We start from the raw sequence: 27,621 nt of genomic DNA on the forward strand, positions 1-27,621 counted from the left end.
TTAGTGTTTATTTAGTGTATTGTATTATAGCAGTGCTTTGTTGGTAATATTTTTAATGTGTTTTTTTCAATTTCAAGGTGTTTTCACTTTTCGGTAAGATTTTGTCCATTTATTATGGATAAGTTGGACGAAATTAAAAAATCTGACGATATAGTTGATTGGTTGCTGACAAATAATTTTTAGTCTTTATATTATGATAATAAATTTTACATTACTAAAACTCTGGGAAGGCCTCAACCAAATTTGATTTCAATTAAAGCGTCAGATAATCGACTAAATCGAGGATTTAATATTGTTGGTACGATAAATGCGATTGGTTAACCAGCTCTATTAAACGAGAAAAACTTTTTTGTTGGCCCTATGTTTTATTTTCCGTACAAACCGAATACCAAACGTGGTCTAAAATAGGATACCCCGATTTAAAAAATTTACCTCGTTCTACAGAAAGACATTTTAAATCTATGGAGCATATATTTTCGGCTTGTGAATTAAAATTGTTTAGCAAACAAAATATAGCAACAGCTATATCGTCTTGGTTAAGAACGAATGTTATGTTTACTTTTAGTTTCTTTTTTTATTTTTTTTTCTGCCTATCCAAAATTACAAAATACACCTTCCAATTCACATTTCAAAATACGGGACCCTCGCTGACTATATTCAACTTGAATGACCGCAGATATAAAGTACTTTGCGGGTTCCTTGTGAATTCACATAAACAAACCAGTTTTAATCTTCCTTCCTACCCCATCCTTCCTTTCCTTTCCTGGCAAGACACTTCTCTTACCTTCCCGTTGGTTCTTGCTGGATAATAACATTTACTTTTAGACATGTTTTTATAAGCATAATTAAGTACCTACTTGTGCTTTTGTAGCAATTTTTAATAAAACTGTTATATTAGAAGAGAAGAGTATTATTTATTGACTGAGAAGAGTTCATTTATATTAAATAACTCAAAGACAACCCTTTTTAATGGTCAGTATTATACGTATAATTTTCGGCAATACACAATTTTTTTTTGTATTTATGTAAATATTACGTATTTTGCTTTAAATAAGTTGGTGCGGTACCCCAAAAAATGTTCGCGCCTCTGGCGGGCTTTTCTGTGTGTACCTATATAGTCTTTATGACTTTAGCCTCCCCTGTTCTCCAATGCACGAGCCTTCACTGTAGTTTTTTACACCAAACAAGCAATCCAGAAATTTACACAGTCACCGTAAGGTCTCCATTGGGATCTTCTGACCACAAACTCATTTCAGTGTTGAATAAATTACCGATGAATGTTGGGGAACAATCTAAGCCGCGCATAGTTTGGAATTACAGATCTGCTGAGTGGGAGGATCTTCAAGATCATTTCTGATATTTCCCCTATGTTTGTTTCAGCTCTGATGATCGATCAACTTGTGCTTCTGAAGTCACGGAAGTTTTTCTATCATCCATGGATGCATATATTCCTTTTTCAATTTAACGACCTTCCAACGGCAAACCTTGGTTCAAGAAAGATTGCGAGCAAGCTGACTCCTCCAAAAATCTTGCCTACCGGCATTAGCGCAAAAATCGCAGTGTCAAAGACCTAACTAGTTTTGGTAATGCTACCAACAGCTGCTAACTTGGATAAAGGGAAAGCAAAGAACTTCACATTCAGAGAATTAGGGACAAACTGCTTGCCAATCCCAACTGGTCTAGAAGCTTCTTGTTGGTAGCAAAAGCTGTTAATCAAAACTTAACAAAATCCAACATTGTTGTTGTTGGAAGATTGATCGCGTTCAGCCCATTCTCAAAAAGGTCAAGAAAAACTTTCCAAATAACTATAGACCAGTCGCTTTGCTATCAGTAATATCAAAAGTTTTGTTAATTTCGTCATAAAGTTGTGTGGGTCTTCCACGTCTTCATAGGGTAAGAACCCCTATATATACAACAAGTGTGGTAGAACGTTTCACAAGCTTAGCCAAAAGATGTCGGCAAAAAGAACTTTTGATCTTCAATAAATCTTCGAGATCACTAACCAGCAAAATGTCTTGTGGATCAGGAATGTGTAATAAAAATGTCACTATAGAAAAACATAATTTATTGGGAATGAAGGTTCAAAACTACTTATATACTATATAACACCACAAACAGTTTACATTCAAAAAATATATTATATTTGATAGATGATACAATATATCCAATATAGCTAATGTCGAAAAATTTAGTATCCCAAGCACAGACCAAAACAAATAATTTTTTATTCTGATAAAACAGAAGTGGACGACTATATAAGAACGAATCCACAATACGAGAGAGAAAAACGTTAATTGCAGACACCAAGGTAATGTATTTTTAATAAAGACATTTGAATAAGTATAAGCTTGAGTTGCTTAAAAAATACACAAGATTTTTTGAACTTTTCAACTTACATTAATTGGGTTTCAATTTGAGATTCAGTTCATTATGCACCCATCAATATGGGAAACGAAGATATCAATAATCCAGGGGAGGGGAGGTTATGAGACAAATTACTGCAGGGCGTACTATTTATTTCCAGACTGCACTTTGCCTTTCTCTATTCAAAATGTCAGGACTTTACAGTTTTCGTCGATAAAACCAGTGAATAATTGAACCAGGCACCTCAGAAAAGCAACGAGACATTTGTGTATTTATCTTTTATATAGAAGAAATAAATATACAGCTGGTGCAATTGATCACCTCATTAAACATGCGCTGGAAATCTTGGAAAACAAACAGCAGACTTTAGGATTATTTTTTGATTTGAGCAAAGCCTTTGACCTCGTTGACCATGACATACTGCTACACAATTTGAAGTTTAATGGTATGTCAGCTGTTTTGTGTGAGTGGAATGAATTCTGGAAGGCTCAAGGCTCTGTTTTGTGACCCCTTCTATTTTTGCTTTTTATAAATGATCTTGTCAAAGCTAATGAAGTAACTAATCTAATTTCTGAGTGGTGTATTTTCTGATGATGTTATGTTTTTTTGTCTAATGTGATTGTGAAAGAAAACTGATTCAATAAATGTTTGATTGATTGATTAAAACCTAGTGGTTCTAAAACAGTTAACTCATCGTTTACAACAGAAATGAAACATGTCTGCTTACTAGTATTTGCGTGGTATCGTGAAGGAAGGTGTACGATTTGCTTTCTATTCGAATGCGCTTCCACAGCAATAAGAGCGGTTTGTAGTTTTTACCAACCTCAGATTCTAGTGTTCACACTTGTTACGAATTCATTTCTAACGGAGATTTCACCTGCTGGATTTTCATTTGATATCGGAACCAAATAAATATTTAAAGTGATTATGTGAAACCCAAAATTCAATTCAAAGACACACACACACACATTAAAACATTATGGCAACCTTATAAACATATTCAAAATTTAAAAAAATTCCCTATTTTTTGTATAACTTTAGGATTATCGGAAAGGATAAGAAGGATTGGGTCCAAGTATAACATCAGGACCTGTTTCAGATCTGGGAACACTATCCGTAGCAGCCTCACAAAAACCAGGTACCAAACGCGGACTGCGATTCCAAGAATTGCATTTACCGGATACCCTGCGAGTGCGGAGAATTATACATAGGTGAAACTAAGAGGCCATTGAAAGTTCGCATTGCTGGGCACAAGAAACACACACAGCGAGGAGAAACCAGCAAATCCGGAATAGCAGAGCATGTTTGGACTCACCAACATAACATCAAGTGGGCTCAAGCTGAAATCATCCACAAGGAGGAACACTGGTTTAGAAGAAAATTCAAGGAAGCCGCGTATATGTTGTCCAACAACGCATTTAGTCAAGCTAGCATAGAGATACGTAACATATGGAAACCTCTAATCACCAATGAAGCGGAGAGAGGGAAGAGGGGAAAGCACTCGAATGACCTATAAATAGCCAGATCTCGGAGGAATAAGTCCAGTTATCACCCGAAGACGATTATGGATACTAACAATTAAAATGTCGTGACGTAACTTGGTTTGGAATCTTTCAATTTTAATTTTTCATTTTTTATTAATAATATTTTTTAGTTTTTTAATTTTCAGCTTTTATTAATATTTCAATTTTTTATTTTTTTGGTTGTTGCTTGTATGTTATTTCTTTGTAATTTCAGTCTTCTGTTTTAATAAAATTGTTATTTTAATTTTTTTCAGAGATTTCAAATCAATTTATATTATATTAGACAATGGAAGTCCGAACTGATGAAATATTTAGCGAAAAGTTTCAAAAGTGTGTATATACCAATACAAAGGAAAGGCATTATAAAAAAAATCATTTGCATAGTACAGTGTACAAACGTTTTTAGTCTCTCCTGCAAAAATTTCATAATGTGGACTTGTTGCCTTCCTGCGGTTATCGGTTCTATTCTACATCCACTGGGTGTGAAGTTACCACCGACAACAGAATTTCAAACCCTTTAAGGCCAACACACAGGCCGAAACAAAGCATTGTTCTGCTCGGCTGTTGTTGCATCATTGTCTATACCAGGTGACAACAAAATAATTGCAGCATCATCCTGTTACTTGGGGAATGAGAAATTTCAAAATCTGAACGCATTTCTTACTATAAAACAATTGAGAACCTATTTCTGTTTTCAACTGGAAACTACCCATAGTCAAGAACTTTATTTAGAAGCCTGTATTATTTTTATATAACTCGATAGAGACATAAAAGAGACCATTTCTATTCAAAATGGCGATTAGAAGCCATTTTATGCTAATTGCATATGACAGCACTATGACGTCATTTAGAGAAATATTGTCAAACAACTCAATCAATCAGAAATGTATTTCATTTCCTGAGCATATCTTATTGTCAAAGTCATTTATAAATAAGAAAGTGAAAATGAGCAATTAAACTTCTATTTTTTATACCACTCTGTATTTGGAACTAACGTTAGTGCATTTTCGTCATATGAGGACAAATACAATAAACTGAAATGATCAACAATGTATGCCCTCACTTACCCATACAACAGGGGTGGTCAACTTGATTAGACATAAGATCTACTGTTTACTAACGAAACCCTGTGCGATCTACCACTTACATACTTCTTGAAATCTTAAATGAAACAGCATAGTGTTTAGTACACAATCATAAAATATTTTTTATTGAACAGTCTTAGGAGTTCCTTTTCGTATCACATATGAGATTGTTTCCTTAAATTTACTTAATACTTGGGAATGGAAGTCTGGGATGATGATGTTTATTCAACATTTATAGGTCCTAGCATTGCGTCGCAGTATCTTCCACTAGTTTAGCATAATCAGAGGCGTGACCACGGGACGGATTGACACACGCCCCTCCCCCGCATTCCACACGTTTCCCGCTTATTGGTCATCGCGTGCCGAAAACAAAAGACTACTGCGTAGAATAGAGGATAAATACCGTGACGGAACAGCGATTGAAAAATGATACAAGATGATGCTGTAGTGGTTGGTAATCACGTTGCGCAGTCTGGTCTATTTATTTATATTTTTTGCCTTGCCACGATCGACTGGACTAATGGTCGCGATCGACCGGTTGGCTACCACTGCTATACAACCACTCTAGGTAATAACAGATGGTCCTTAATGAATTTATCACCTGAATTTTGTTTACCTGGGACAATGTGGGTAAGCTAATAAGAAAACCCTGGTCAATTATTAGATTACATCCACAATGGATTTCCAATTATTCCAAATAATTGAGTTTCCAACCCTTGCCTGCATAGTGCAAAATTTAATCTTTAGATTCGGGAACTTGTCGTTGCAGTCTGAGGAATGATTGGTCTCACATAAACACTATTAAAATCCAGACACTTGAGCTTATAAAGTTAAGATTTCTCCAAGATAAAGCAGACAAGATTGTAATTAAGTCATTAAGGACCATCTGCTATTACCAGAGTGGTTGTAGAGGTATATAAGTTTATTGTATTCGTTTGAAAACGTCCTTATATGATGAAACTGCAATAACGTTGGTTACAAATACAAAGTGGTATTAAAACATAAGAAGGTTTTTATCTCATTTTTATGATGATCTTCTACTACTTAGTAACGGCTACATCCATCAATTCATTGACAATATAAAATACATTGATGGATGTAGCCGTTACTACGTGATAGGAAATTACTTTTATTTGTAACTAACATTTCCCAAAACAGATGTGTTGAAATTTCAAAGATATCATTACTTATACTTATACAGATATGTATAACACAACCCGTGGGTTGAGCTACCTATCGGTCGCGTCCTCAGGTGGCGGATAGGGGAACGGCCAGAGGACTGGGGCCCTTTCCGGGAAACCCATGTGGCGTTACGGACGGAGTCGCCGGATTCCTGGTCAGTGGCAGAAATAAGTTGGGTGAGGGGAACTAAAACACCCCAAAAGCCACAGTGGATCAGCCTACACAAGCTAAGGTGTAAGGAATCGTGCAGATAGCTGAATGGCCGCAGGGTGATATGCGGTTATGAACGATCCCCTTGGGGAACCAGGCAAAACCTCATGTAATCAGCCTACCTCTGAGGTGTTTGGTCATCTCTGGCTCTGCCAGAAGCGACCAACTAATCCCTTGCTGCTCATGGGAACCCACATGAATGAAACAAACACAAAAACAGAAACAACGAAAACAAAAACCAATCCTGCGGCGGGTGCCAAGAGCTCCCCCTTGAATAAAGGCAAGGAACCGGCTGCCTCTGCAGGAAAGCTTCCTCACTTGTGCACCTCCACGGAGGGAACCCCAAGAAGGTTGAAGAAGCCGCCCAACGACAGTAATGTCGCTGCACCTTCCAAAACATTCGCGGTGGTCGCCGTGAGACACCTCAAGGTTGCCAAAGCGGGTGTGTGTTCGGCGAGTCTTGGCCTAAACCTGACGATATAAAGGAGATGTCTCTTAGTGACCTGTCTACCTAGAAAGGACAGGATGGACGATGACCTAGGAGGACAACTTCTCGGGCCTACACTCACCATCCCTACTCTACAGATAACAGATGTATTACACAATAAACATATATACATATGTATGTCTGAGGAAGAAAAGGTAGACAATTATAAATATGAAGTCTGTTGGGACTTTAATGAAAATCGAATGCGAATAATTTACTTTAAATCTATATAAAAATATTCTTGGTCATTTTCTTGTTGAAGTACAAAACACAAGAATTACAGGAACATCCTCAAGACGCTTTAAGAGCGATACCTGTGCACTTTATCTGAAAAGTATATTTCAATAATGGAATCGAAAAATAAAGGACATCCAACCAGAAGGCTCGACTTCACCAGTACACCGATAAGTGACATCTTTGGGGGTCAACTAAAGTCGAACATTCATCGCAACGAGGACCTCATAACTGAGAATATCCCGCCTGCCACTCAACATTGAGAAAGTGAAAACCGTCAGAGAAGCGCTTAAGGTACTTGTCTCCAAGAACAGTTTAGAGGGACTGACTTCGTCGAAAACAAACGAGAAGGTCGAAGCATGGGAGCAAATTACGTTCTCAAACTTCCCGTTATCCTCATTTTGCATCTGAAGTTTTTCGAATACAGCCACGACCGTTGCGCGAAGATTATCAAGGCTTTGGATTTTGAATTTGACTTGAAGATTGATTCGACTTTGGTATTGTCGGAAACACAGTCTCCAACAGAGAAGCAATGCAAGCTATTCGCCGTCGTTTACCACGAAGGCAAAAATGCCAACATTGGACACTACGTGACCGATGCCTTCCACGTCGGCCACAACTGCTGGATAAGGTACGACGACTCTTCGGTCAAGACCGTGCAGGAAGAATACGTACTGAAACCCCAGGGAACGCGAGTTCCTTATTTGCTGTTCTACAGAAAAAGCGAGATGATCCGATCTAAATAACTCCCCTCTAGGGGGATGGGGTTGCTGCTTTTACGTAGAGTTCAGCGTCTGGAATAATACGGAATTTCTCTTTCAAGTTTTTATTGAATTTGATATTTTTTTGTTTTTAGTGAATTTTTTATTCTTTCATTTTGTTGTAATTCATGACATGATGTAAAAATTGAATTTGTAAGTTTCTTGATAAATTTGGCATTGATTTCAATAGTTATTTGTTAATGTCGATAGATCTAGTGTTTTTAATATTACAGGAAGATGTTTATACAGCTTAGCTGTATTGTGGGAAACAAAAGATGAAGTTTGCTTAGTTTTTTAAGGAAAAGTTCAAGGATTGAAATTTTTCACCACTTCACGTACCATTTTTTAAACAATTTTTCACATCAGTCATCTCAAAGATTTTGAGTGAACGTAATAATTTTAAACTTCAGCTTAGACTATAAAAAACGTATTATGCGGTTCATTTTTAGGTGCCCTCAAAAAACGGAGTAATTAGTTATCAACTGAGAATGGGATAGAACAGCACAAAAAAATAAATCACATAGTATCTTTGAAAATTTTTATAGTAAACGAAGTACACTTCGGTGTAAAAATACTACTTCTCAAGATATTTAGGAAAGATTAAATAAATCTTAATTTACGAAAAAATTTCGTTATTCGTTTGTTGCTGCATCAAGTTCTTCAACAATATTTGTACTGATTACGTCATAGTGCCCTATTCATTCATTTATTTATTTATAGCATTGCCTATTTCTACAAAATAATTAACACCTTCACACAATGTGTAGATCACGCAAAAAAGTAACTTTCAGACACAAATTTAAAGAAAACGGGCCTCCTGAAACAGTTACTTTCATATAAACATTGAATTACACGGAAGAAAAAATCTTTAGAAACAAATACTTTTATATGAACACTGAACTATATTTCAAAGATTTCTGTATTTCTTGTTCTCTTTGGATTAACATTTAAAGTTATAATTTCAACAAGTTTTGATGAATTGATGTTACCATTGATTATTCTGTGAATTACTTCAAGATTTGATTCTAATCTTCTATGAGCCAGAGTATTCAACTTAAGAATGTCCAATATAATTTTATAGTTGAATTCACCAATATGACATCCCAATTTGTATGCAGAGTACCTTAAAAACTTGTTTTGAACACTTTCAAGCATATCAATATCAATGAAGAAGAACTGAACAATATATGATTTTCAAGGAAGAGAGAGATAATTCCTCTGCAGATCTAAGAGTGAAAGCTAACATTTTTAGTGCTCTAGAAGTAACATTTGCAATATGGGGTTTGAATGATATTTTTGAGACAACAGGGATTCCTGAATCTTTGATTATATTTGTTGTTTCCAGTAAAGATAATGCTTGATTCTATACGGACTAGCATACCAAGTTAGATACATCGTTCTGTAACAATTTAGTATCAGATGAGTTATGAATAACTTTGATACCATACATCATGGTCTTCTTCTTGATAAATTGTTTGACATGGGCGTCCGTGGTCCAAGTCTGAAATGGATTGAAACCTATTTAACTGGTCGTACACAGGTTGTTAAAGTTAGGCTTCAGACTGGGTCATTTTTCTTTGAATATCGAAACGTTGTTACAAGTGTGCCCCAAGGTAGTGTTTTGGGGCCTACACTATTTATTTTATTTGTTAATGACCTTTCAAAAATTAATCATCCACAGTGCTCTATACAATTTGCTGATGACACATCTTTTACTGTCAGTGGTTCGGAATGTGAAACATTGTCAGTAAGAGCAAATGATGCTGTATCCAACATGCAAAATTATTGTTCTGAGAATGGCTTGATTCTAAATAATCTTAAAACCAACACCATTCTCTTTACAATTCAGGAAACTGATTGTAGTGTATTGGTTAGGTCTGAGATTAAAAGTATTGAACAGGTAAACTATAAAAAATGTTTAGGAGTTTTTATTGATTCCCAACTCAATTGGAATCATCATGTTGATTTCATACTGAAGAAATTAGCGACACATTGTTTCGTTATATGGAATCTACGTAATTTTGTGTCTATTGAAATTCTTAAAAGTTACTATTATGCATATGTTTACTCTGCCCTCAATTACTGTATTATTTGTTTTGGCAACCGCAATAGAATCAGTGACTTATTAATTTTCCAGAAAAAGATTATTAGAACAACTTGTTTTAAAAAACCACTCGATTCCTGTAAACCACTATTTGCAAAGTTGAATATATTAACTGTTACTTGCATGTATATTCTTAATTGCGTAATCTACGTTAAATCAAATTGCTCCAAGTTTCAGAACAGAGATGATACATGTCTTCTTTCGGGCTTCACCCTGAGAAAAAACTATAACATTTCAATTCCTAGTCATAAGTTAGCCAAGGTGACTAATGGACCTCATATCATGTCAATAAAACTGTACAACAAGCTCCCAATATCCATTAAAAAAATAACTAGAGTAGAGCTCTTTAAACAAAAAGTTCGGAAACTATTATGTGAAAAGGTATTTTATTCGCTTGATGAATTTTTTCAGTCTGATTTGGAATTTTAAATTTAAATTTTTGTATCCTTCTATGGTCTAAATGTTATATAATGTCTTATAATTATGTTGTTTTATGATTGTGACCTCAATGTAATTGTACTGAGTTATGTGACTTTTTCCATGCCTTCCCTAGGTCTACGGAAATAAAGATTTTTTGATTTTGAACATCTTTAGAGCATAAGCAAATAGAAAAAATTCACTATAGAGAATAATATTGGTTTGAAAAAATATAAAGGTTCTTATTGTTCTATTGGTCAAGGTTCATTTCCGTTGAAGCCCAAAAACTCTCAATTGTTTCTGTAATTGTAAGATATATCGGCTTTAACGACCTATAGCTATTTTTCAAATTTCACATTTGTTATCCAACAAACAGCTGAAGGGCGCTAGGCGTACAATAATTTCCTTATCACCTTGTATATAATGGCTGCAAAGTAAAACTGTTAGTATTTCCTAAAAAGAGATATAATTGAAAAAAACATTCCTATATATTCTATTGATAGTACATCTTAACCGGACTGAGACAGAAGTATAAGTAGACATTCACAAAATGGCGTCAATAACCATTAAAAGTACAACATTCTTTTCTGAAATCACAACTTCGATATGCGGTTCTTGAAAAACCTTTCAACAGCCAAAAATTTCGTTTCGATAAACAGATTCAGAACACTTTGGGAGAGACAAGGCCTTTCAACATATCGAAACTGTTGCCGTCCGGATGGACTGTGCTGATGGAACCGTTTTGGGCTCTCACTCTCAAGTGTCCGTAGTCATCTATGCCGACGATCCTCACCTTTTCGGACGAGCCCTCCTTGGTTTTGACGGTGATCTCAGAATCGCTGAAAGAAAATGAAAACTACAATCAAATCATAACTACAATCGAATTACTTCTCAAAAAACTTTGAGAAAGGCTAACTTGAGTATTGAGTAAACAAGATATCGATTAAAAATAATAGAATTCAAACAAATTGTACTGTATAATGTAATAACAAAATTTGACAAGCAATCTTTGACATGAAAACGTTTGAGGTTTTATAGTTGAGTTATAGTGGAGTGGAGTTTTATATTGAGTGGAACTCAATTTTTTCAAATGGAACACCCTGTATATTTCAACATTTTTGAGCTCTACATCCAATTTGATATTAACTCTGTTCAGATAATACTATTTCTATTTTGAACCGTTTTCGAGATAAACTGTTTCAAACGGAAATTGACATGGTTTCCTTGTTCATCACTCATTTTCGTAAAACAGATTTCGTTTGATGTTTCTCAATTAGTCACAGATAATACAATGAAAAGATAATTATTAAAATACTCCTCAACCATCGAATGAAACTTCTCTTCAAACAGTAGTTTTATTAACGCTGAACACGAACTAAAAATAATAAACCCATAAATTAATGAGTTAATTTAATCGTCAGTTTATTTCAGAATATGTTCAAACATATCTCCACCTCTACTTAAACAAACATGTAATCTCTTCAAAAGATTCTCATGTGTAGCGCTTCTGATCAAGTCTGGAGTCAAACTATTGAAAGCAGTTGTAATTCTCGATTTCATATCTTCCATTGTTGTTATTGGAGTAGAGTAAACCATATTTTTAATGAAACCCCACACGAAATAATCTAATGGATTGCCATCTGGTGTTCTAGGAGGCCAACGAAAAGGTCCATTATTACCAATCCATCTCTCTTCGAAGATTTCGGTTAAAGCTTCGCTGACTGAATGAGAATTATGGGGTGGAGCACCATCCATTTGGTACCATACACGTTCTCTTCTGAGCTATTATTTAAAATCATTTGAATTCCATTCCTCAGTAAATATTCATATTTTGATGCATTCAAATTATCATCATAAAACTCGATATAAAAAATTGACTCATTCTTTATGGCACAAAATACATTAAATTGCCATCTTTCTTGAAAACCCCTTTGGCGGACAACATGGGGATTTTCTGGCGCCCAATAATGACTGTTGTGTCTATTGAAAACTCAATTTTTTGTGAACTTGGCCTCATCTGTCCATATGATATTGTCAAGGAAATGTTCATCCTCTTGAGTCTTAACAAGTAACCATTCAAAAAATTTCACTCTACGAGGTAAATCAGTCTCTTTCAAATGTTGGACACAGTAGAACTTATAGGGATGCCATTTATGCTTATTAAGAATTCGACAAATTGTCACGTAGGGTATACCTATCTCCCTTTCAGCCTCGTGCAGAGAAGCATTTGGAAATGCATGAAAGTATCCCAAAATTGTTATACCATTGTCATCATCATCCACTTTAGTCTTCTTACGAATGATTTTTGGACGGAAGGTTCCATTCCACTACAGTTTTTTAGTAGTCGATTTATCACATTATTATTCGGGTTCGGAAGTTGTGGATATCTTTCATGAAATACTTGGCATGTTCTACTTGCAATTCTATTGCACTCACCATACATTATTAATAAATTCAAAAAAATCTTCATTACTGTAACCTAATCTTGACATTATTCTTTTATAATTGGTAGCTATCACAATCAGTCAAAACCACCAACGAAAGTCTGACGTTAAAAAATATTATTGTGTACTGTTGTACGTTAGAGACCAACACCTTAATGTTGTAACTTTTTCTAAGGTAGGTACATACCAATTTCGAATTGACTGATCTGAGACAGTTAAAAAACTGGATCAAAAAAATATTACTAAGTATAAAAAAAAAGTTGAATATCCAAAATAAGTGATGAATTCAAAAAAAAAAACGAGCAAGAAAACCACGTCAGGTTCCGTTTGAAACAGTTTATCTCGAAAACGGTTCAAAATAGAAATAGTATTATCTGAACAAAGTTAATCTAAAATTGGATGTAGAGCTCAAAAATGTTGAAATATACAGGGTGTTCCATTTGAAAAAAATTAGTTCCACTCATTTTTTCATGAGATCAAAGTATCTGCATTTTATGAAGACCCTGTATGAGGCAAATGAAAATATGACTCGGAGTGAAGATCCTTATAGTATCACTCCACTCTACTCCATTTCAAATTTGATCGTTTTAGTGCAAGAGAGTTCAAGATTATCAGCATTTATAAAAGTTCATGTTTGGTAAAAAAAATATCGAAATTAATTTATATCTTCTAAACGGTAATAGATAGGTACATGGAAATAGTATATGAATTTGTTGACAAAGTGATAATGAATCATAATATGATATTATATACGGGGTGATCCATTTGAAAAATCAAAGAAGCCGCTACTTTATAGCAGAAGCGACAACGCCGCTTCGTCTGAAATATTTTAGGCGTGTAGGTCATATTGATTTATGCATACTGTGAAATTTTCAGGTTGGTCCGTTAAATAGTTTGTCAGAAACGGCTAATTAACGCTCATCGTGAAAAGTCCTGTATATATATATATATATATATATATATATATATATATATATATATATATATATATATATATATATATATAATAAGAAGCCCCGAGTCTGACTGAGATACGTAGACGACACCTTCATAATATGGAACCATGGGAATGCAGAACTAGACACTTTCTTGAAGCACATCAACAACGTAAGTCCCTCCATCACTTTCACAATGGGGAAGGAAGTCCACAACGAACGGCCTTTCTTAGACGTATTGGTGAAGAGGACCGACACTAAATGGGAAACATCTGTATATCGAAAACCCACTCACACAGGACAGTATCTGAACCAGAAATCCAACCACCATCAATCGACTAAGAGAGGAATCATCAAGACTCTACTAGACCGTGCTTTTGGGCTCTGTAATACAAGGAACTAGGCATCATCAAAATGACCTACAAAGGAATGATTACTCCAGAGTGTTGGTAGAACAGGCCTTAGCTAGAAAACAGCAAGAACTCTACAAGGAGGAGAAGCCGACACAACCAGTACTTGTACTTCCCTACATCAGAGGATTATCGGAAAGGATAAGAAGGATTGGGTCCAAGTACAACATCAGGACCTGTTTCAGATCTGGGAACACTATCCGTAGCAGTCTTACAAAAACCAGGCCACCAAACGCGGACTGCGATTCCAAGAATTGTATTTACCGGGTACCCTGCGAGTTTTTTGGATACCTGTTATCTGATCTGTCGAAAGCCTTTGACCATGTCTCCCTTAACATCCTCATTTCAAAACTGGATTTACTTGCATTTAATGAAGCGGTTTCTTTTGGAACAAATAATATATCGATTTTTTTCTTTATCAAAGAGAACAGAATCGGGCTGGTGGGCCGTTTACGAATGAAATCTGTAGTACCATTCGTCGATGCTGGGACTTCTTGATTTAACCTTCATCCTCGCAGTCAATGTACATACTACTGATGATGTCTGCCGCAGTAGCAGATGAAACTTTGGTACTACCGGATCTCTATTCGACCATGACCAACTAGTCCGTATTTTGTTCTCTTCAATCGTAATTCCGGATGCGATAATCTTTTTCGAAATTCTATGAGGAGATTACTTTACTATAGGTAAGTCACAATAGCCGCTCTTTGGTCAAATTAGCCAATTAAAACAAATAGAATCGAAAAGAGGTAACATTCGTATTATATCAATACTTATATCCAGCTAAATAATTTCATAATCAAGGGTGAATTTCTTTTTAAATTATTAGATTCGGACCTTTTCTTACGAAGTTAGGACGGCGCATTGTGAATTATTTATATTGTATTGTACATAAAGAAAATTTGTTTTAACTGCAGAAGTGATTAAACTTCAACAGTGACAACTTAAAATGTCTAAATTTGTTCAATTTCCAAGACGTGGACTTGTACTGTGTCTCTGCCGGGGCGGGTCGGCGAGTCAGTGATATAAATATAAAAATAACCTTTGTGTGCTGTTAGTTTCATCAAATAAGCATGTAACCCTCTTCAACATCAAACTTACTACTTTAAGTTACTGAATATCTCTTTCGTCTTTTTGAAACTGACAAAAAGCAAGAGAGAATAATCGAACAGAGAATATGAATGAATAGAAGAGATTGAAACGCTTTTTAAAAATAATCGTTTTAATGATCGTCATAAAAAAATGTAGAAACACAATTTCTCACTAATCTTAAACTCAACTCGACTCACTCTCCCTATCAAAAGCAAACACGTCGATCTCCGGTTTGACCTTATCGTACAGATGCGGAAAAACCCCTTCCGCTCCAAACTTCTTCCTGACTACCTCGTACAAACTCAAGTCAAACATTTCCTCGAATTCCTCCCTAGTCATGAATATATCCGCATACAAAAACGAAAAACCGCCTACATCTCTAGTAAACTTCTCCATACGCCTCATCGCAGCGACGGGATTGTACTTCTCCTTACGCTTCACGAATCCAGGAACCCCGTATACCCCCAAATCGTTATACATCGCGTAATCCGTACCTTCGACGAGGTACTCTCTCTTAGGCGCTCGCAACTGGCCTGAGTTTGCTCCTCGATCATACACCCTACAAGGGTAGACTAGCAGGGGATAGGCGTCAAACAACTCTTCTGAAGTCCTTATCTGGTCTTCAAGTTTTCTGATCGGTAAGACGATATCCTGGAACACCTGTTTGGTGAACGTGAAGCTGCGGATGCCTGGCGTGGTGGTAAACTTGAGGAAAGCTGGTTTGGGCGGCAGAAGCCAGCCGAAAAGCAGACGGAACAGCGGGTGGTTGCCAAACGGGATCATCGACTCCACCACCCAGAAGATGGCTCTGTTGTGCCGCAGTAAGTACTCTCGAAGAGGTATCAGCTCGGTGTGTTTGCCTTTGGTTAAGAACGTCTCCGCATATTTGTAAAACCACGGTTTGAACCACGCAGCGACGTGATTGACGGGTAAGCTGGGGTCGTAGTCCGAATAGTCGCCAGTCATTATGACGGCTTCGTTCCTGCTGAATACCGTGGCTTCTACATAGTCGGCTGTGGGGTAGTCAGAGCCGCTATCTCCAGACAACATCCTCAAAGTGTCGCAGTAGCTCGCTTCGCCTTTGACGGGGATGTAGCTGAGCTTGATGTACGGCTTCACCCTGACTATCCTCACGGTTAAAGCCACGAGGAACGCTAAGCTACCGTGGGACCACGGCAAGACCTTGTAGAGGTCTTCGTTCTCCTCCTTGGAGGCTTTAACGAGACTCCCGTCTCCTAAGACGACCTCGTATGAGACAACATTCTCGTGGTACAACCCAACCTTGTGAGAGTGTGTTGTCATTCCCGTCCCCATGGCCAACCCTCCAAGGGTTGCGTCGGCTATTTCTAAGGTCACCGCCAGTGTATACCCCTTAGGCACCAGGTACTGGGTCACATCTCCGACCGTTACCATCGGCTCTACCCTCAGGGTGAGATTTTCTTCGTCCAATGCGAGTATATCGAACAAATCAATGTTCACCTGATGACACTCATACTTCTTGAAGAACGTGGTTGACAGGCTCAACCAGTTGGGGCGGGAGGTGCACAAAAATCTTCTCGAATCTTTCGGAAGTTTGTTCCAGGCTTGTACTTGAGATTGGATCTTTGTTACGCGTGAGTCATGCAGCTTGGGACTGCTGTATAGTATCCTGTGGAGGGTTTTTCTCAAGAAGAGGAAAAAATCGAAGATAAAGCTGGCCGGCAAGCAGAAGAGCAAGATGACGAGGCCTCGGTTGTCCTCTAGGAGGTTTACCAGGTGATGTTTCCAGGTTTTTGTCGTCATCTGAAACAATCGAGGGTTCGGAGTGGGATATTTCGAGTTTTTCTCATGTGTAAGTGCAGGACGTGTCTATAAATAATTAAAAATAAACTTTCTGGAAGGTGAAAGGAACGCTGATTCGTCACATGAAAAATCGTGTATAGTTAAGGTTCAAATTCAATTTCTTTCTTCACATACAGAGTAGGGTATCAAAAAAGGACGAATGATAAAAATATTCATGGTATTCGGTTGGTTCAAGAACTGATTAAAAACGACTTTGATTCACGTATTTTGCTAAATTATACATTTGCTAAATCATGAGCAAACAAAAAATTAAAAATGGTTATATTCTATTTAATGTGTTTTTCGGGCAAGTTTACTTTGTTTTTAAAATGTGTAGTTAATTGCCACAAAATTCGTTACTGGGCCAATAGCAATTTTTGAGTTATTCACGATGTACACACCACACATGAAACCCTAAAAAGTCGAACTGGAGCTGAACAGAGCAAGAACAAAGCTAGTGACGAGACTTGGGGGGTCAGGGAGAATGTGACCCCGTCGTCGAGTCATTTAATTTCTGTTTCAAGTGGTTCTTGAAAATTGCTTCAAAGCAGAAGTCGAAACGTCGAACAGATGAAAATTACAGACGCGGTTCAACCCGGACAACAGGTTCGAAGATACCTGCATTATTGTACGTAAAGTGGCGGACACTTCCAGCATTTACTCGATTAATACGGTGAGTGCTGAAGTGAAATTTCTTCTTTTCACTTTCGAAAGTGAATCACACAACCCATTAAAAAAGATTAAAGGACGACCCTGCTCATGAAGTTGAGGGTTTTGCAATGGTTTTAGGTAAAAACTTCTCTCCCTATTTAGATTTCAGGGAAACGTTACTTCCCTGGCAGTTTTAACCTATTTTGTGGTATTTTAGGATATTACCTTATCATTTTTATATTCTCCACTATTGATCCAATATGAATTGTTATCAAAATTCACAAGTGTGATTATATAAATGATAAACAGTAGCTATGTGAATTCAATATTGAATTTAATTCTAATATCCTCATTTTTATTAATAGCAGCGACAACACTGCGCCAAGTAATGGACGTGGCATACAGAACGAAATTACAAAGGAAACAATACAATAACCTTTCACTACCTGCACCTACACATTGTAAGTATTATGTAAGATAATAATAAAGTTTATTTACCTTGTGACAGGATGATCCTTTCAAACCGACCACCGAATTATCTATGATTAATTTCGTATGACGCCGGCAACTAATTGAACAGATGTTGTCGCAGCTAATACCAGTGGCGTAACCACGGCATTTGATATGGTAGAAAATCGGGAGCATATACTGTAATATACTGTCACAAGATTGATAGTACAACGTACAACTGAGTTATTCATAAAAATACACGAAAACAACGCACAACAATTTTATTCAGTGTAATATTGTATATTGAACTCACCTTTTTTTTGTTTTTGATATGCTATATTTTTTTAAATCGAAATATTAAGCATAACATCTTCAACATCAAAATACTCAGTAGAAAATTGATAGTAGTATTTTTTTGGTTGAACTATCTAGTTGTAATCGATTAGGCTGGAAAAATATGACATTTTTTGACACATAAAAATTTATTAATTTATTTGAAAATTTTATATCAACTTATGCAGATATTAGATAATTATGCTTTGAAATATATGCATTCAGAATTTTAATGAAATTAGTAAAAAATGATGTTAAACGATTTTATTGAATAATAATAATAATAATAATAATAATGATGTAGATAATCAAAATCAAGAAATAATTCGGAAGGTCCTAGGTAGCAGTCATCACACCACTCTTCTCAGCAATCTATGGTATTGATCAGATAAAAAAATAATGAAATCATTAGACGCAGAGTAACTTGAGTAAAATTTTATTTCTTTTCAGTTCAAATTCATTTTTAGCATTTGTAACTGAAATCCAAGTGTTATTTATATCCTTTGAAATCCTTAGATACATTATCACTGAAAGGGTTATTTTTCATTTTTTATACAGTTTATTTTTAATTTCAATTGACTTTATCAGTCCGGTAGTAATCCACGAGTTTCTTATTCCATATCTACTTTCAATTTTTGTGATCATAGTGTTAATATACAAAATAAATTACTGTAACAAGGCTGTGGCTGTTTAAGAAAACTCATAGGTTTTAAAATAGCTGAAAAATCAGTAAAACCAATTAGCAGTCTTTATACTAAAGTCAAGGATAAAGATGAACTTTCAATGAAATTAAATTCAATTAATAGTATTCCTTGTTATAATAAAATATTTTTTTTATCACCTTATATAGGGTGATTCAAAAGTACTTTGACAAACTTCAGGAAGTGATTCCTCACAATATTCTAATATGAATTGTCCAAATAAATGAATGTCCGGAAATGCTTCGTTTCCAAGATACAGGATGTTGAAGTTTTATTTTTATTTTCGTTTTCTTCAAATAACTTTTGAAATACTGAACTTAATTAAACAAAACTTGGTAATAGGAGGTTTTTGAGGTGTCGAATTCGAACCTGATGTTCTTATTGCTCTTACTCGTAGGGGGCGCCACCTACACGTCTTTTTCTTTTTTAAAGATTGATAACTTTTTTGGGCGTACTTCTAGCACATTTGTCAGTAAAAAAATCGATTCCTCTATTATCTACGTAAATAAGCTACCCTTGTTACTAGTCGCTGTAAGCAACCGTTTTCTAAATATTTGGACTTGAAAACTTCAAGTTGATTATTTGATAATCGATGCATGTTGAAGTTATTACGAATATTTTGCTTTTTTCACAAGAATGCTTTGGAAATGAATTTGACGTTTTACTCGTTTGAAGAGGTCATTACTGTTGGGTACGTTCCTTTATGACATCCTTAAGCGAAATAGTTATTTTTGTATCAAGGGTGCCTAATCAGTATTTGTTTTAATAAAATTTGCAAGAAATGTCAACATTTTATTTCAGGAAATTTTGAATATGTAGAATAAACTGAAATAAACGAAACTAAATTGTATTCAAATAAATTGTTGGAAGTGTCCACCTTCAGCGAAGATACAGGCAGTCAGTCGTCTAGTCATTGAATCTCGTACCTGCTCAAAAATTATTGGTGTGTTTCTTATTGTTTCACAGGCGTCTACTATTCGGTTTCTTAGATCTTCCTCGTTCACTACTGGAGTCTTATAAACTAGTGACTTCAAATGTCCCCAAAAATGAAAATCTATCGGGTTTAGATCTGGGGACCTTGGTGCCTACGCCTGGTTAGGTTCTTCTACACCCCTACCGATCCATCGATTTGGATAGACTATTTTAAGGAATTCCCTGGCTACAACGCTAAAATGGACCGGACCGGAGCCCACATGCAGATACGAATTTCTAATGGTACATTCTGAAGTAGTCCCGGCAATTCATTTTCTAAGAAGTGTCTGTAAGTTGCGCCATTCAGTCGGAGCGGAAGAAAGAAAGGACCTATCAAGTAATTATCAATTATTGCCGCCCATACATTTACAGAAAATTGATACTGATAATGCCTTTCACTAACTGCGTGCGGATTTTCGAGAGCCCAAACATGGTTGTTATGAAAGTTTGTGATAGCATTTCGGGAGAAGTTTGCCTCGTCCGTGAAGAGTACATATCTCAAATATTGAGGATTTCCAGCCAATTTTTTCAAAAACCATTGACACATAGTAATGCGTTGGGGAAAGTCTCGTGGCAAAAGAGCTTGTACCCTTTGAATATGGTATGGATAAAACTGTTGATCGTGGATAATTCTCCAAACTGTGGACTGAGTAGAATTGACAGCTTCAGCAATTACTCTTGTGCTTGTTTCTGGATTCTCCTAGAGAGCGTTCAAAACAGCTTCTTCCAATTCTGGGGTTCGGACTGCTCGTGGTCTTCCAATAATATCAGCTGCCCTCTTAAAGATACCTGTTTCTGCCAAACGACGGTGGAGACTAGCAAATGTTGGAGCTGAAGGCTCCCAATCGCCAGGAGCGATTAGGAAATCGCTCCTGGTAAATACGTCTTGCTTCGCGCGCATTGCCATCCGCAAGGCCATAAACGAAATGCATATCGGCTAAATGAGCATTATTGTTTAAATAATATCCATTATTTCAAAATAAGTGTTTTCTACTTCTACTTACGGAAACTTCAAAAAAACGTCTAACTGTCACAAAATATGTAATTACCAAAACTACTCACAAACGTCAAATTTATTTCCAAAACATTCTTGTGAAAAAAGCAAAATATTCGTAATAACTTCAACATGCATCGATTATCAAATAATCGACTTGAACTTTTCAAGTCCAAATATTTAGAAAACGGTTGCTTACAGCGACTAGTAACAAGGGTAGCTTATTTACGTAGATATGATAGAGGAATCGATTTTTTTACTGAAAAATGTGCTAGAAGTACGCCCAAAAAAGTTATGAATCTTTAAAAAAAGAAAAAGACGTGTAGGTGGCGCCCCCTACGAGTAAGAGCAATAAGAACATCAGGTTCGAATTCGACACCTCAAAAACCTCCTATTACCAAGTTTTGTTTAATTAAGTTCGGTATTTCAAAAGTTATTTGAAAAAAACGAAAATAAAAATAAAACTTCAATATCCTGTATCTTGGAAACGAAGCGTTTCCGGACATTTATTTATTTGGACAATTCATATTAGAATATTGTGAGAAATCACCTCCTGAAGTTTGTCAAAGTACTTTTGAATCACCCTGTATAAAATTTCTGTGTTCTCAAAATCCATTGTGTGATCCTTCATATTGACGTGTCCACTCAACGGCAAGAATTAACATTTTGTCTGCAATCGCTTTTGTGTGAAGTTATGCGAGTAATAAGAGGCCTAGAGGTTTGTCCTATATATGTTATGGAACAATCCATAGATAAAATTTTGTATATCGTGTTTGATTTTTGTTTATTCAATATATGAGTTTTGACTTTAATAAATGTTTTTTTGGGAAAGTTGGTAACCAAGTGTTGCCCATCCTTACACTTGGCTGCACCATACTGATGAAGGGCCAAAAGCCCGAAATACGCGTCTATGGTTTGCCACCTCCTTGAGTGCTATGTTCGATTGACTAAAATTTTTGAATATATAGATCCCCAAATAACCTTTGCAGTTCAAATTCCTTGAATGAAAATAATAATTAAGAGATTTCAAAACTGTCAATTGGACAGATTAAAAAAATGTGGAACGAAAGTTTCAAAAATGTCGATTTACCTTAATAAGCAATTAAATTGAATTATACGATTTACTGTGCCCTTCTGAGGAAACAAAGGCCAAAAAAAATAGAAGACAATGAGAAGAAAACTTGAATTGAATATTTCGAAAATTATAGAAATGATTATAAAAACTAAACAAACATTCAATTCTATGAGTAATGAAATTCCAAATTTGCATATTTGATCACTTTTCATCTGTGAAACAGAAACACGTGTAACAAGAGAAAACTCATTCGATTAACTTATAAAGCAGAAGCTGTTGAAAGACATTTCAAATATAATAATAATACTCACTTATGCAACCAATATTTGTAGTACATATCGTAAAGGTACTCGGTATCACCTCCTTGAACGATTTCATAAATCCTCTCGAGCTCGTTGAAAACCTCAGCGAAGTATGTTTCATATGAGATGGTTTTTATCGAGGTATTCTCGTCTTGATTCGACATCCGGATGAGATCATTAATGCAAATGGTAGGGTTCGGATTATCCAAGTTGATTCCGCACCCTGAAATACAAATACAGGAATAAAAACATAGTTCATAATGTTAATATAATGGTCTACTGTAGCCGAGAGATAAATACAGAAGTATTTGACTCACGTTGCAGGACCTTTCATAAAGGAAGTCTAGGGATTTCTATTTCTGGCGATGAGATTAACGACTATTATTGAACAATCCCAGGAAATTTGTCATCAAAATCACTTTGCTAAACCACGCAATAAGCTATATAAGCCATATTCGTTAGTTTCTCATGCCTATAATAAACGAACTGAAAACATCACTCTCACAAATTCACAATTGAATAACTTGAAATACAAAAAACCCCGAAACAATGAACATAACATTCAGTTACTCCGATCAGCCGTTAACTGTTTGAGTAGCGGCATCATAGGTAAAAATTCTTTCCTAATAAATTTTAAGGGGATACTAATTTTTCTAAAAAAAGGATTTGGCTCCCTAGTCCTCCATCTTTATATAAAAAAAATGGAAAACTTTCGATTGAACGAAGAAAACAATTAATTTCAAAATAAACTTTTTGCAAAGTTGTGTAGATCATGCATCGACATTACTTTCAGATACAAACTGGAAGAATGAGCCGTCTCGAAACAACTACTTCCATATATATATACAGGGTGTTCCAAATTAAGTCGGCACCATTGCCAACTTCGTTATTATTAAAAAAAAAACTGTTTAAAATCTGTTTTTCCGTTAACCAGCTGTCGCACCCCTACGAACGACAACCCTCAGAAGTCGAAACTTGTCCGAGCTAAGGATTAACGAGGTCTTACCTTTTAACGTGTGATTCCTAACACGGGATGCTAGGAATTCGGTTAAATGGGCAAACTAGTACAAACAATGTTCAAACTTATACATAAGTTTTAATGTCTCGGTTTTTTATCTCCCTCCGCTTCGCGTCGGGAGACAACACAACCTCGAGCTAAAATCTAATACTTTTTTCCCTTGATTTGATAAAACGGAATTATTATGAGTAATCAAGTCGCTTCGAAACTTTATTTTTGGGGATTTCTGAAAAATGAGGTGTACAAAATAAAACATAATAATGTATATGAACTGAAAACTTATATTGAAACTATAATTAATAGAATTGATGGTCGAATTGTGTTGAAAGCAAGAGAAGGGCCCAAATATATGTTCAACAAGGAGGCGGTGTTTTTGAATGTTTACTCGATATTTTATAGCTCTTTATTCGCCAAAACAAAGACATTTTTTTGTACTAGTGAAGGAAATAAATATTTCCATATAAGTCGATCATTTTTAACTTTAGGAATAAAGGTTTGTTGTCGAGAATGTTATTACGAATCGAAATGCATGAGAAAATATAGGGTGTTCCATTTAAAATATATCATTTTATGAAATATTTTGAAAACGCGACTGTCAATTTTTTTTGTTTTCGGCATCGAGAATGCCATCAAAAAGTCTACTAGTTTGCCCATTCAAGCAAATTCGTAGCATCAATAATAACGGAGTTGGCAATGGTGCCGACTTAATTTGGAACACTCTGTAAACATTACGAGATGAAACACTTAATTCATTCATAACATTACGACTTTCTGTCACGAAACGAGTTAAACCTACTCATGTCACAATGACATTACGTAATGACTTTCATTCGCTCATTTGATTTAATCCCAGCCATAGGAAACTTCTTCAAATTGAAGGGGGTATATTTTTAGAAGAGAATTATTTCCGAGAGAGAAAGTCTTTGGCTTTCTACTTCTTCACCTTTATACTAATCTTAGTTTCCCATATTTTTTTGTATGGGGACTAAAATATACATCTATTCTCGACCTGGTCCAGCTGAACTTTACCAAACTTATCATTATTTTCTGTATTGTCGACAAAATGGTACAGATTTCAGATTCTCTCAAATTTCTTTATCTCAATACATAATCAGTTGGTGATTATTTGCATTTTTTATAAAATTCACCTGATCAAAAATCAAGATCAGGGGTAGAATTCTCAACTAGAATGGAACACGTCACATAAGACGATATTAGATTTCCATTTTTTACTCCATTTTTTGTAATGAAAACAAAAAGAACATATTTTGTCGTATGCGAAATTCTCAATTTGTGTTTCGAGAATTCTACCCCTGCTATTATTTCCATCTAGTACAACAAATTACAACTTTCTTAGCAGACAGCGCTATCTGCCCAAACAAGCTATAGATAAAATCACAATTTGAATTTCAAACAAATCAAAGGTTCCCACTCACCAACGTTGATAACTGCTATATCCCGCTCCGTGAAAGAAGATACCAAAACACCACCAATCTTCACATTTTTATTTGCATAGAGATCGTTTGGCCACTTGATGCCAATATCTAGATTCTGAAAAAAAAACCACCCAAATAAATTGGAGAGTTCAAAACATATTCTCAACAGTCGCTTTCACCAGGATTCAAATTTCTATGACTTACCTGATATCCTTTCTTGGTTTTGATAGCGGACACAACAGCAACTGATATGAAATGCTGGACCAACGGTAATACTTTTCCCAGAGGAGAAGCTAGTGGAATGTGCAGTTGCAAGGAGAACATTGCGCTACCTATCGGACTGAGCCAGTGGTTGTTGGATCTGCCTGGAGACAAAAACAGGTAGTGGTTATTGTTCAAAAATTGTGAAGTTCTAAATCCCTAACTTACCGATTCCTTCAGTTTGTTGTCTAGGAATGACGACCAGTCCGTGTGCCAACTTTTTGCTGAGCACGTGCTGGGAGCTGGTCATCACATCGGAATACAAAACTAGTCTACCTATGCGTTCAGTTTCCAATGCCTGAAAGCCAGTTTTATAATTTCAAATTATAGAAATTTAATGTAGAGTTGATCGATAATCAAAAAATAATCAAATTAGTTTTTTCAATTTTGTATTAGGCATCGGTTTTCTCCAAAAAGGTTAATGTCTACGAACCGGATATAATAATGTCAGGTAAGACAATTTCGCTTTCTGCTTCTATAAGTTTGTTGGGGGTTAAAATGGACACCAATATGTCTTGTCGCTGGAATTGCAAAGGCTGCTTCTCAAAAGCTTAGAACACTGTTCCGAATCAGAAAACTGTACACACCTCAGCTACTTTTGATGCTTTATAAAAGTCAGATCAGAACTTCTATGGAATGTGGTTCTCATGTATGGAGCTACGACCCTAAGCATACCCTGAAGCTGCTGGATTACATCCAGAAAAGAGCCATCCGCCTGGTTGGAGATGCAAACATCAATTGCAACCTTGATAGTCTGGAACATCGAAGAAAGGTTGGAGATTTATCTTTCTTTTATAGATACTTTCACCGGAAGTGTTCAAGTGACTTGGCACATTTCATTCCACCAAGAGCGGTACATACCAGAAATATGCGACGGACTGTGGCTGCTCATCATTTTGAGGTTCAACTCAGTAAGTAAGTAAGTAAATTTATTCAATTCAGTAATAAGACAAAATACATAGTCGTCTATGACAGAAGGATAAAAAAATAAAATAAATGGTATATGAAATGTAGAGATTATACAATTCTAATGAAAGTTACGGCTACCTAAGCAAGCTTGTATTGTAGCCAGCAAACTAAATAGTATATATTTTCTTGTATAACCAAACAGTGAATAGAGTATAGAAAGGAAGAGATAGTAAGAAGAAGACAGAGGACGAGAAAGAGAGAGAAAGATATGTCTGTGATGCGCTCTGAAAGACACCTCCAATAATAGATATTTCTTATTCAAATATTAGAAGAAGCATATCATAATTATTGTCAACAAATTTTTTCAACTCTATTTTGAATTAAAGTTTGTTTCTCATGCCTTTCAATGATTCAGGTAGAGTGTTGTAAGGTTTAGGTCCCAGATAGGTTATAAATTTTTTATTATGCATGAGTCTGCATCGTGAAACATTCATGGTCTTAACTGAAGTGTTACGAGTATTAAAAGCATGCTATACAAATTTGATTGAAGAATTAGCAGTCCATAATAAACTCTGAAAAATGTAAGCTTTTCTAACACCGGATATCCCAGTTTCATCATTATTTACAAAAATGAGAAGTTGAAAAAAAAATTACAAAATTGAAGAAACTAAAAGTTAAACTTTCTCTCGGTTATCTTAAAGGCGCGATTTTGTTCCATCCTTTACATAAAAGAGGACGTATGCTTCTCCACTCACAAGCGACTTTGGTGAAATTGGTGACACGTGTGAATCGTTGTATTTGTGCCACGCGCTAGTATACGGGTGTCTGCAGTATGCTGTTTAATGTCCTCTGTTAGTAGTCCCACTGTGATTTAAAAGTGCATATAGATTATAACAAGTAGCCACATTTTCTCCTGCAAAATTGTCCATATCCAATCCTTCTAGAGGAAATTCGATGACATCATTCAATTTGCCTCTACTTTCCGTTGGAGAGAATCTTTTTAAATGTATTACTAAAATATACGGAAACTTGTGGATTGATAGGGACTTTATGCATTTTCTCCTTTCCTTGCATTTCGAACACGTCGGTTTTTCAATTCCATCCAAAGTTTCTTCTCTTGTAAAATAATCTAAGCATTGCCACAAACTCAATTGGTCGGTTCTTTGTGGTATGGAGAGAGACAATTCCAGAAAGGATCAAATGTTACTGAAGAGTATCCACAGTTTCATCATACAATGACTGGGTACAATACCTCCGATCTTTTTTCATCATGATTCTTATTAATGAATTTTGAATCACTTTTAAGTTAATTAGCGATGTCTTGAAGGTACCACCTCATACTATTACACAGTAACGTATTATGGAGTTAGCCAAGGCATCATAGACCATCAGTATCATTTCCCTGTTTAGTATATTCCTGAGCTGATAAAATTTATATATTAATTTACGT

At 35.7% G+C, this 27,621-nt stretch overlaps 2 protein-coding genes across 4 annotated transcripts in view; one reads left to right on the forward strand and one right to left on the reverse strand.

The window, feature by feature from the left end:
• Window positions 1-7,444: 7,444 nt before the first annotated feature.
• Window positions 7,445-7,831, forward strand: LOC141481617 (ubiquitin carboxyl-terminal hydrolase 10-like). The gene has a single exon (XM_074173396.1). It carries the CDS (start codon window positions 7,445-7,447, stop codon window positions 7,829-7,831), a length of 387 nt encoding a protein of 128 aa, XP_074029497.1.
• Window positions 7,832-10,816: 2,985 nt separating this feature from the next.
• Hcs (holocarboxylase synthetase-like protein) overlaps window positions 10,817-27,621 on the reverse strand; it is a 65,175-nt gene continuing 48,370 nt past the window's right edge. For 2 of the 3 annotated variants that reach the window (XM_023162916.2, XM_023162915.2), the window contains exons 11-15: window positions 25,431-25,560; window positions 25,206-25,366; window positions 25,002-25,116; window positions 22,557-22,770; window positions 10,817-11,206 (exon numbers count right to left, since the gene is read on the reverse strand). In XM_023162916.2, coding sequence (XP_023018684.2) covers window positions 11,029-11,206; window positions 22,557-22,770; window positions 25,002-25,116; window positions 25,206-25,366; window positions 25,431-25,560 — 798 coding nt within the window. In that variant the 3' untranslated portion in view covers window positions 10,817-11,028. Of the gene's footprint in view, window positions 11,207-16,888; window positions 17,031-22,556; window positions 22,771-25,001; window positions 25,117-25,205; window positions 25,367-25,430; window positions 25,561-27,621 lie in introns of those variants that run through there. The other variant, XM_074173494.1, reaches the window with a different exon arrangement.

Source organism: Leptinotarsa decemlineata, unplaced genomic scaffold (assembly GCF_025532065.1).
Source record: "Leptinotarsa decemlineata unplaced genomic scaffold, Ldec_3_MD MMD2_tig00000251_RagTag_RagTag, whole genome shotgun sequence".
Lineage (NCBI taxonomy): Eukaryota > Metazoa > Arthropoda > Insecta > Coleoptera > Chrysomelidae > Leptinotarsa > Leptinotarsa decemlineata.

What these genes read in the sequence shown, in the direction of transcription:
- LOC141481617 (XM_074173396.1), top strand. Translation starts at nt 7,445, where the DNA reads ATGGGAGCAAATTACGTTCTCAAACTTCCCGTTATCCTCATTTTGCAT.